Genomic DNA, 10,868 nt, shown 5'->3' with positions numbered 1-10,868 from the left:
TGCTGCTGTCCTGGCGTCTGTTTGGGCTGTGGGAGGCACTGAAATGGGCGTGGGGGAGGGACCGTCCTGGCTTTGCAGGTTCCTGGGCAGGTGCCCCCTGGGTCAGCACCGTTCTGGCAGCTCCGAACTCTCTGGTGCCGGTCAGATCGCAGACAGCCCTTTTACTGAGGCTGGAAGGCGAGTGATCCTGCCCCATTTGCCCCCAGTCTCCAGCTTTGGCCTCGAGGTTGCCACCCATGACCCTTTACTTCATTGCCAAGTCTTGCCCTTCCAAATGGCCCCTGGGATGCTTTGAGAATGCTGCGGGAGGCGGAGCATGGAACTGCAGGGGGCTTGCTGCCAGTATTCAGTGCACCGGGAGCCCCCCATGACCTGCAGTGTCTGCAGCCCCCCAGTTGCCTCTGTGACGCCTGAGCCATCATGTCGTGCCCTTCCTGGGCGGCCCCGTGCATCATCTCAGTTACCCTGACAAGCAGCTTGCAAGGCCGGCCACCATCACATCCCCAGGATTCAGCCTGAGGCTGAGAGAAGGGTGGAGACCTGAGGGGGGCCTTGAGCGCAGTTCTTCCCCTGATGAGCCCCTGCTCTGCCCAGTAGCCACCAGAGTGCCTTGGGGGCAGCCACGATCCTACCCTGCCTGCCTCCGCGTGAAGCCCTGCTTCTGCTTGCGAGCGGCAGATGTGGGGCTTGCAGAGGGGCTAGATCCGCTGCGCTTCTCGCAGGCCTCTGCGTGAATCGCTGCAAACCCCTTCTCCTTCCAACTTGCCAAACCCAGGGCCACGGAACCCCGGGATATGTGTGTGCAAATGTCCACCGAAAGAGTGGCGAGTGGTCAGGATAGCAGGACCCATGTAGTCATCAGGGATCTGGTTAATGCAAAACTGCACATGCTCAGAGTGATACAATATTTATTAATCAGGGCTGGCAAATCGTGTCTTCTTTTTTCTAAACATGCCAGGAATGTAGACATAGTTGTAAAGCGTGGAATGGTGGCTGCGGGTGGGAGGGAGAAATGTGGGTTTGAAGTTTCGCAAGTGAAGTAACAGAGCTGTCTGTCTGCAAGAGGAGGAGGAGGGCTGGATACATACAGTCATTAAGTCTAGGGGTTACCTTGGCTAGATGGACCACCAGCGACAGGCAGGAAGTCATAGTTGTGTCCAAATCGACACCCAGTCCTAGCTTTTGGACACCCAGTGGACACAAATGGCCACATAAAATGTAATCCATGAATCAAGGACAGAAAGTCAGTTTGCAAGCCCCTGAAACACTGACTAGACGAATGAAATTTTAGTGAAATTGAATAGAAACAGTAGAACACAGGGGGTGATGACACAATAATTCTCTGCTGTAATTCTCTGCTGGCCGCTTGACGCTTGAGAAAGAGTTATTGCAGATGCTTGAGAACAAGTCAATGCTGTCAAAGGAGAAGATATCTTTCAGGAAGTATCTCCTTATAGTCTAATGTTGAGAAAGTTTATGAATGATGACACAACTGCTCCTCTATCAGCAAAACACAATTGTCTTCCAGTGGTCACGTCTTGATCGAGTTCAGTACACTTCCACTGCCGCTCTTCCTCTCCTTCATTTAGGGACGTGTCAGCCTCATTACTGCTTTGGGAGGAAATTAACTTCTCTTCCTCACCCCCTGGCACGGGGCCACTACTAATGATGACAAGGTTTCGAAGAACATTATCTCTTGCAGTCAGAATGTATCAGGTAGCGTCAAGATGGTCCCTGCAACGCTTTTTGCAGTTCTTGGAACTGAAGTGTTCTGTCTACCATCAGTCCTGTTAACATAACTTCTTGTGACCTCAAGGTCCATGTCTTCAGCAGTCCAGGAGTGGAATATTTCTCATTTCGCACTTGAGAATCAGACAGCTGTTCCCTTGCACTTCTGCGTCCTGGAATGTTCTGAAAACCGCAACAGTACTATTTCTGGCATGTTCTGCAAAATGTTCTTCACAGTACAATGAAATGTTTCACATTCAGGGAAAAGTCAGTGCAGGAGTTTTAATTTGGAAGGAACTATTCAAAAGTATGGTGATAGGCCAGTAAGCTCACTTAGCCAGATTTGTAGTTCAGGCACTGTTTCAGGGGCCGATTCCATTGTTAGATCTGATGGATGAAAACAGCACCATATTGCCAATAATCCATGACCTACATGGACAGGGAGACATTTTTCTCCCTCTCTCCTAATACTAGGACACAAGAGGGTCATCCCATGAAGCTGATTGGTGATGGCCACAAATTTCGATGGCTTTCAAAGGGGGTTGGACAAATTCCTGGAGGAAAAGGCTATCAGTGGCTACACGTCCTGGTGGCTATGTGCCACCTCCAGTACCAGCAGCAGGGAGCTTATGGATACCAGTTGCTGGGGAACATGGGTGGAAGGGTGCTGTTGCACTTGTGTCCTTCTTGTGGGATCCTGATGGATGGACCCTTGGTCTGATCCAGAATGACTGTCCTAAGAACTTCAAAAAGGTTCCAACGTTTTGACTGTATTGGCAGCTTCTCCCTCTGTTGTAATTCCCACTAATATTTCAAAGGAGACACAAGTAAAACTGACAGAGCAGTACCACAGCTTACAGCAAACCTTCTGCTCCTGTTTTTTTGAGGCTGAATCGCTCGAGTGAAGGCACAATGAATCTCAGCTGCATTATCTTTTGGGCTGTACGTAGCAACAACACATGTATTATCTTTATTTTGTCTATCTACACTCCCATCAACTTGAAGAGACAGAGGCAAATAGCTGTTGCTGTGCAACCTTCTTAATTTCTGATTCACCAATTATCTGTAGCATCCCATTGTACACAGCTGGATGTCCGCCATGTAAAGCTGAACCACGGGGCTGAAAAGTATGAAGCAGAACATGCCAGTGGTGCCACTCAGCTGTGCTGGTCCTGGTTGTGCTGCCGGTGATCCCCATGAACGTGCTGGCCATGAACGAGCAGTCGGTGTTTCAAGCACATCAATACACAGAGCAATCATGATGTACTACACCTGCTCGATGCCGCTTCAGAGTTTTCACCCAAGGAGGCTTGTCTGATGGTTGTTTCCACAGTCTTGCAGCTTCACTTGCTTCTGAGGCACTATTGTGTGCCTTGGAGCGGAGCTTTCGAGTGCCTCTCCAGACCTAAATCTACCCAGGCACTACGAGAAACATCTGGGGCCTTCCTCCAAGTGCACCTCCAAGGGAGGCTTGCAAGTTGGTAACAAGGGGGAGGGCTTTTTCAGTGGTGGCCCCTGGTTGTGGAATGTTCTCCTCACTGAGGCTGGCCTGGTGCCAACACTGTCATTTTGGGGCACCAGGTTAAGACTGTCCTCCACTCCCAGGCACTTAATGGCATATGATGGGGCTTTCCAACCTGTTCATAAATGATCTGGAATTAGGAGTGAGCAGTGAAGAAGCCAGGTTTGCCGATGACACCATGGTTTTTTGCATGTTTTTTTTTTTTTTTAATATAACGGGCCGTTCCAGCCCCTACCGGCTTTTACAACATCCCCAGGCAGTCTGCTGGACGGGGCAAGCAACCAGATGAGCCCAGCAGCCAAACTATTCCAAGAAGGCCTTGGAACCTAGTCAACAAGTGTGCCTTTCTTGCAAGACATCTGGGCTCTGTCATGGGGGGGGAGACCCCCATTCCAGCAGCAGCAGCGGCAGCAAAGCAGGGTGACTTGCCAGGCGACTGCTCTTCCATTGCCCCACCCACCGGCACTGAAGCCAAGCTGGCTGGTTTTGTGGCCCTCCCCTCTGAGAGGTGCCCAGAGGCGTTATAGTGGAACACCCTATGAGGCCGGGTGGGAGGCAAAGGGCCGGAATGGGGCGGGACTGCTCACCTTCCAGGCCCAATAAAAGGGTTGCCCAGACTCCAACAGCACCAGAGAGTTTGGAGTTGCCAGGATGGCGCTGTCCCAGGATGACAAGAACCATGTGAAGGCCATCTGGGCCGAAGTGCAAGGCCATGCCGAGGAGTACGGTGCCGAGGCCCTGCACAGGTAAGCCCGCCCCATCGGGTCGAGGACCCTTCCAGCCCCTCTGTCCTGGTTCGAGGGTGTGACTGAGGTCCCTTTTTGGGTTCAAGTGCTGGGAACAGGGGGCTTAGACAGAAGCCAGGGAATGGAACAGGAGTGAAGCTTTGGTTCTCAAGCAGACCTGCCTTTCCTTGAGGGCAGAACATTTCTGCTGCCTGGAGGCTGAGATGCGGACAATTCACGCTGACAAAGCTGTGGTCCAGTTGTGGAACAACGGACCAGTATGAGAATAAATTGCAATGTTTGGCACTCCTCACAGCTAGCAGCTCCATGAGTCTGGAAGGTGCCCGTATACCCTGATGGGGCCGAAGGAAACATCAGCTGCCTAAAACTATGAAAAAAGACTATTTTTGCAGGTTTCTGGCCACCCTGTATGTCTTTCACCAATCCAGAACCAAATCCCTTTTTGACAAGTTAAAAAGAAGTAAAAGGAGAAGGGCAGAAAAAGAAGAGAAAAGAGAATTAGAAGGCAGGGAGGTTTAGAAGAGTTAGGGCACAATGCTATGCATGTTTTTCTCTGTAATCGTTTTCTCTGTAATTTTCTCTGTAATCATTGCATGTGTCACATTCTGTTTCTGTATGTGATGTTCTTTTGCATGTTCTTCTCTTTACAAACCCTTCGTAACGTAAGACGTCCTGTGTGGCACATTTTCATTTGTTTAACAAGTTGAAAAGGGATTCACTGTTTTCTTTCTTAAGTTGTAAAATATATTTACAAACATCTTGAACTTTGAAATAGCCTGAAATCAACTCCTGTCCCCCTCCCTCAACCATTGGTTCAAAGTCAGAACCTCATCTGCAGAGGGGACCCCTGCCCTGCCCTGCCCTGCCCTGCCCTGCTGGCGGCTCACCTGACGGCTGCTCCTCTCTCTCTCCACGCAGGATGTTTGCAGCGAACCCCTCCACCAAGACCTACTTCCCCCACTTTGACATGGGCCCAAACTCCAATGACATCAAGATGCATGGCAAGAAGGTGATCAACGCCATCACCCAGGCGGTCAACAACATGGACAACATGGAGGGAGCCCTCTCCAAGCTCAGTGAGAAGCACGCCAATGAACTCCGTGTGGACCCCGTCAACTTCGACGTGAGTTACACTGCTCCCCACCTATAGCAGAATGGTCAATGATGGAGCTGGGCTCTGAGCCCCTGGTCTGCCCTGGCCAAACCCCCCCCGATCCTGCCCTGCCTCCCCCTTGCCCTCCAGGGACGACCTGGGCTGTCCTCCCCGTGGGTGGGAGGGTGCTGTTGCGCTCATGCCCTGCTTGTGGGTTCCTGGTCGACAGCTGGTTGGCCACTGTGTGAACAGAATGCTGCAGTAGATGGACCCTTGGTCTCATCCAGCATCAGGGCTCTTCTGATGTTCATGTGGGGTGGATCGGGGCCCCTCCGTACCTCATTCTTCCCTCTCCTCTCTGCAGCTGCTGCGCCATAGCATGCTGGTGACCATCGCCGCCCACCATGACGGCCTACTCGAGCCTGACATGATCCTCTCTCTGGATAGGTTCCTGGCTCGTGTGGGCAGGGTCTTGATCGTCATGTACCGCTAGCAGAGAGGAGACCAGCAAGGCTGAGTGCCACAGGAGCACCCCCGTCTCTCTTGCCTCGCCTCTCTCCCTGCCGTGCTTGCAATAAAGCTGCTCTGGGCAACAAAAGTTCTGCTGTCCTGGCGTCTGTTTGGGCTGTGGACTTGACTGAAATGGGGGGGGAGGAAAGAGACCCTCTTACCTTCGCAGGTCCCTGGGCATGTGCCCCTTGTGGCCCTCGGTCACCTCAGGGAAGGAAACTGAGAAGCCACCCCGCCCCCATCTTCCAAGTTGAGAGGGTCTTTGTCCAGTGCATCTTTCCGTGCCCTAGCCTTGAACCAGCAGAACTCCCATCTGGCTTTCCAGAAGACATCCCATTGCAGTCAATTCCAGACTCTAGTCCCCTTGAACCCAGGACTGCTTCAGACCTGGGAAAAGGGCCCTTTCTGGAGCAGCCTCCATGGGTGACTTGGGAAGAGCTGCAGGCATGGGGAGGGAGGTGGGCATGGGAACGGGCCAACCTGGGAGGCTGCCTGGAGCTTGGGGCATCTTGCGGCTCCTGGGCTGCTGGCTCTTTCCTTTGGGGGCTTGGTGGGGTGGCGTCTCCCAAGGCCTTTGACTCTGGCACTGGAGGGGGGCGGGTTTGAACAAAGGGGGGTTATGCGGAAATGTTAGCAAGTGCTGGGGCATGAGAATGGCTGATGTTGGGGGAAAGCATCCCCGACAGGTGGCTGTCCAGCCTCGTCTTGAACGCCTCCAGGGTGGGAGAGCCCACCACGTCCCTAGGTCATTGGTTCCATTGTTGTATTGCTCTAACAGCCAGGAAGTTTTTCCTGATGTTCAGCCGGAATGGACTTGCACAATTCAGTGAGTGGCCAATCATGAATGTGCAATAAACTGGAGGTGTAGAGATGCCCTTGGAAGTCTATGCAGAGCCGCAGAATATCCTGGGCATTGAACAGCACTAATGTAGATGGGTGTGATATTCGAGAAGCATCAGGATCTCCAACAAGACTTTATTGGGGGGGGGGGGTAAAATAAACACACATAGGAACAAGAGGGGAAAACCCCCCACTGATGCACAAACACAGCACAGCTGTCTTAAGCATGCCATAATGTGTATTTTATGGCATTGCTGCCCTTACCATAACATTGACACCTTCACATGACTCATCCTGGCATGATTTCCTACATTTAACCTTGCTGAGCACTCTCTAAAGCGGTCTTCCCCAATCTGGTGCCATCTAGATGTTTGGAAAGGCAACCCCAGCATTCCGGACCATTCGCCCTGCCACCTGGGGCTGTTTGCAAGTGAAGTCCAAAATGCCTCAAGGGCACCAGGTTGGGGAAGTTGATCCAATAATAATAATAACTGGATTCAAGATGATGAAGTTAGTCTTTTTCATGATTTCAATGGATCTCTCCACACGTCAAAAAACCAGCCAGTCCTTTGAGCCCCCGGACTCCAGGTCCACCTTGCGCCCAAAGAGATGTGATGCCCTCTCTTGGAAGGGTGGGGGCAAGATGCGTGCTGCCCCCCCCACAGCCCCTAGTCTTTTCTGCATATCTTGGTTACTGCTGCCTGTGGGGCGCCTCTTGGCCCGGGCAGCCTGCTGGCAGGGGCCAGCAGCCAGATGAGCCCAGAGGCCAAGCTCTCCCAAGAAGCCCTTGCAGCCAGGCCAACAACAGCGGCTCCCTTCCGGGGGTGCCCCCCTTTCCAGCAGCAGCTGCAGCAGCTGCTCACAGACAATGGCACAGCAGGGTGACGGGCGGGCCAGGCGACTTCTCTTCCACTGCTCCACCCACCCACCCACACCAAGGCTAAGCTGGCTGGTTTCATGGCCCTCCCCTCTGAGACGTGCCAAGAGGTGTTGGAGACGGGTGGGGCGCCCTAGGAGGCCGGGTGGGAGACAAAGGGCTGGAATGGGGCGGGTCCTCTCGCCTTCCAGGCCAGATAAAAGCACTGGCTGGGTTCCAACAGCACCAGAGATTTTGGAGCTGCCAGGATGGTGCTGTCCCAGGACGATAAGAACCACGTGAAGGCCATCTGGTCCGAAGTGCACGGCCATGCCGAAGAGATCGGTGCCGAGTCCCTGTGCAGGTAAGCCCGCCCCATCAGGTCTGGGACTCTTTCAGGCCCCCGGTCCTGGGCTGAGGGTGTGACTGAGGCCCCTTTTGGGGTTCAAGTGCCGGGAATAGGGGGCTTAGAATGAAGCCAGGGAATGGAACAGGAGTGAAGCTTTGGTTCTCAAGCAGGCCTGCCTTTCCCTGAGGGCAGAACATTTCTGCTGCCTGGAGGCTGAGATGCGGACAATTCACGCTGACAAAGCTGTGGTCCCGTTGTGGGACAATGGACCAGTGTGAGAATAAATTGCAATGTTTGGCACTCCTCACAGCTAGCAGCTCCATGAGTCTGGAAGGTGCCCATATACCCTGATGGGGCCGAAGGAAACATCAGCTGCCTAAAACTATGAAAAAAGACTGTTTTTGCAGGTTTCTGGCCACCCTGTATGTCTTTCACCAATCCAGAACCAAATCCCTGGCTGACAAGTGAAAAAGAAGCAAAAGGAGAAAGGCAGAACAGGGAGAAAGGCAGAAAAGGGAGAAAAGGGAGAGTTAGAAGGCAGGAAGGTTTAGGAGAGTTAAGGCACAATGCTATGCATTTTAGGTATTTTCTCTGTAATTTGCTCTGTAAACATTGCATGTGTCACATTCTGCTTCTGTTCTGTAGAATGTTCTTTTGCATGTACTATTCTCTACAAACTTAAGGCTTCCTGTGTGGCACATTTTCATTTGTTTGACAAGTTGAAAAGTGATTCATTGTTTTCCTGCTTAAGTTTTAAAATATATTTACAAACATCTTGACCTTTGAAATAGCCTGAAATCAACTCCTGTCCCCCTCCCACAACCATTGGTTCAAAGTCAGAACCTCATCTACAGAGGGGACCCCTGCCCTGCCCTGCCCTGTCCAGAGCTGCTGGCGGCTCTCCTGACAGCTGCTCCTCTCTCTCTCCACGCAGGATGTTCGCAGCGAACCCCTCCACCAAGACCTACTTCCCCCACTTCGACATGGGCCCGAACTCCAACGACATCAAGGTGCACGGCAAGAAGGTGATCAACGCCATCACCCAGGCGGTCAACAACGTGGACAGCATGGAGGGAGCCCTCTCCAAGCTCAGTGAGAAGCACGCCAACGAACTGCGCGTGGACCCCGTCAACTTCGACGTGAGTCTCTCCCCCCCCGCCATTGGCAGGATGGTCAAGGTCCAGCTCCTAGGCTCTGGTCTGCCCTGGCCAGAAGACCCCTGATCCTTCCCTTCCTCCCCCTTCCCTGCCTGGGCCGCCCTCCCCGTGGGTGGGAGGGTGCTGTTACACTCAAGCCCTGGTTGTAGGTTTCCCATAGACACCTGGTTGGCTACTGTGTGAATAGAATCCTGGACTAGTAGATGGACTTTTGGTCTGATCCAGCATCAGGGCTCTTCTGATGTTCTTGTGGGGTGGATCAGGGCCCCTCCGTCCCTCACTCTTCCCTCTCCTCTCCGCAGCTGCTGCGTCACTGCATCCTGGTGACCGTTGCTGCCCACCACAACGGCCACCTTGAGCCTGACATTATCCTCTCCCTGGACAAGTTCCTGGCTCGTGTGGGCAGGGTCCTGATCTCCATGTACCGCTAGACCAGAGGAGGCCAGCAAGGCTGAGTGCCAGAGGAGCGCCCCTCGCCTCCCTTCCCTCCCCTTTCTCCCTGCCCCGCCTGTAATAAAGCTGCTCTTGGCCACAAAAGTGCTGCTGTCCTGGCATCTGTTTGCACTGCGGGAGGGACTGAAATGGGGATGGGGGGAGTGGGGACAGACTCTCCTAGCTTTGCAGGTTAAATGTAGCCACAGGAGCTAATTTGCACGCACAGCACATGCCACTACAACAGCCTTGTGCACTTTTGTGGGTGGGGTGGGGTGGAGTGGCGTCTCTTTGTTGCTTTGCATCACATTCCATGCCATTTGGAAGCCTATGCAGAGCAGCAGAAGATCCTGGACACTGAACAGCACTAATGCAGAAGACTGTGATATTTGAGAAGCATCAGGAACTCTAACAAAAGTTTATTTGGAGATAGGGATAAAAAAACCTCATGTATGAATAAGAGGGGAAAATACCCAGATGCATGAACACCGTACAGCTGCCTTAAGAATATTATAACATAAATTTAGTGGCATCACTGCCCTTATCATAACGCTGAGATCTTCACATGACTCATAATGGCATGATTTCCTGCATCTTGGAAACCTTGGTGAGCACTCTCTAGAGCCATCTTCCCCAACCTGGCATCTCCCAGATGTTTGGGATGGCAACCGCAGCATTCCGGACCATGGGCCTTGCTGGCTGAAGCTGTTTGGAGGAGAAGTCCAAAACACCTGAAGGGCACCAGGTTGGGTCAGGCAGCTCTAGAGAGTAGCAGTGGAGTCTGTGGGGAATGTCTTTAGCCGTGGGAGGAGAATGAGTTTGCTTGATCAGGTCTGAGGGTTCCAGAGAAGCCTGGACTGCTCCCTTTTCTTTTCACATGGTTATCAACCGCTTTTTATGTCAGGTAACAACACCACTTCTGTGTGGCTTGAATTTTAAACTACAGCAACGTTCTTTTGGACGTGCATATTTTTCTTCCAACGTTTTGTGTATGGTTGCCCATGTAAGAAAAACCCTGACAGTACCAGAGAAGAGGTCTACCATTTCTGGTAGATCTGGTGACTGAGCAGCAATAAGGCCTGGGCACCTGCTCTACCAAGATAGGCAAACTGAGTTGTTTCTCAGGCGATAGACTTGGTGTCCAGACAATGTCCTTCTACCCACGGCTGAAACCCCCAGTTCTTACCATGACTCCCTTCACCACTGTAATGAACCTTCGGGCCAAAAGCCATTACACAGTTGAAGGGCATGGTTAATCTTGTGTGTTGGGGGTGCCCTGCTCAGCTTTCAGCCCGCTGCTAGGCTGTGCTGTACAGTAGGGATGGGGGAGAATTCCGCCACGGACCCCAATGAGGCCGGATTCCAATAATCTGGCCCCATTGGGGCCCATGGGGGAACGAAGCACTCACCTCTGCTGCCCCCCGGAATCCATGTGGGTCATAGAACCATAGAATAGTAGGGTTGGAAGGGGCTTACAAGGCCATCGAGTCCAACCCCCTGCTCAATGCAGGAATCCAAGTCAGAGCATCCCTGACAGGTGGCTGTCCAGCCTCGTCTTGAAGGCCTCCAGTGTGGGACAGCCCACCACCTCCCTGGGGAATGGGTTCCACTGTCATACTGCTTTAACAGTCAGGA

At 52.6% G+C, this 10,868-nt stretch overlaps 2 protein-coding genes across 2 annotated transcripts; both read left to right on the top strand.

Moving 5' to 3' along the window:
- Positions 1–3,880: 3,880 nt before the first annotated feature.
- On the top strand, positions 3,881–5,687 carry LOC146356697 (hemoglobin subunit alpha-1-like). Its single transcript, XM_084841273.1, has 3 exons — positions 3,881–3,996; positions 4,915–5,119; positions 5,454–5,687. Exons 1-3 carry the CDS (start codon positions 3,902–3,904, stop codon positions 5,580–5,582), a joined length of 429 nt encoding a protein of 142 aa, XP_084697399.1. The 5' UTR covers positions 3,881–3,901; the 3' UTR covers positions 5,583–5,687.
- An 88-nt stretch (positions 5,688–5,775) lies between these two features.
- Positions 5,776–9,338, top strand: LOC146356696 (hemoglobin subunit alpha-1-like). Its single transcript, XM_084841277.1, has 3 exons — positions 5,776–7,659; positions 8,579–8,783; positions 9,104–9,338. Exons 1-3 carry the CDS (start codon positions 7,565–7,567, stop codon positions 9,230–9,232), a joined length of 429 nt encoding a protein of 142 aa, XP_084697403.1. The 5' UTR covers positions 5,776–7,564; the 3' UTR covers positions 9,233–9,338.
- Positions 9,339–10,868: the final 1,530 nt, after the last annotated feature.

This window comes from Heloderma suspectum, chromosome 2 (assembly GCF_057233095.1).
Source record: "Heloderma suspectum isolate Gila_16-S chromosome 2, 16-S_ref, whole genome shotgun sequence".
NCBI classification, from domain to species: Eukaryota; Metazoa; Chordata; class Lepidosauria; order Squamata; family Helodermatidae; genus Heloderma; species Heloderma suspectum.
This window is presented reverse-complemented; position numbering and strand designations above follow the sequence as displayed.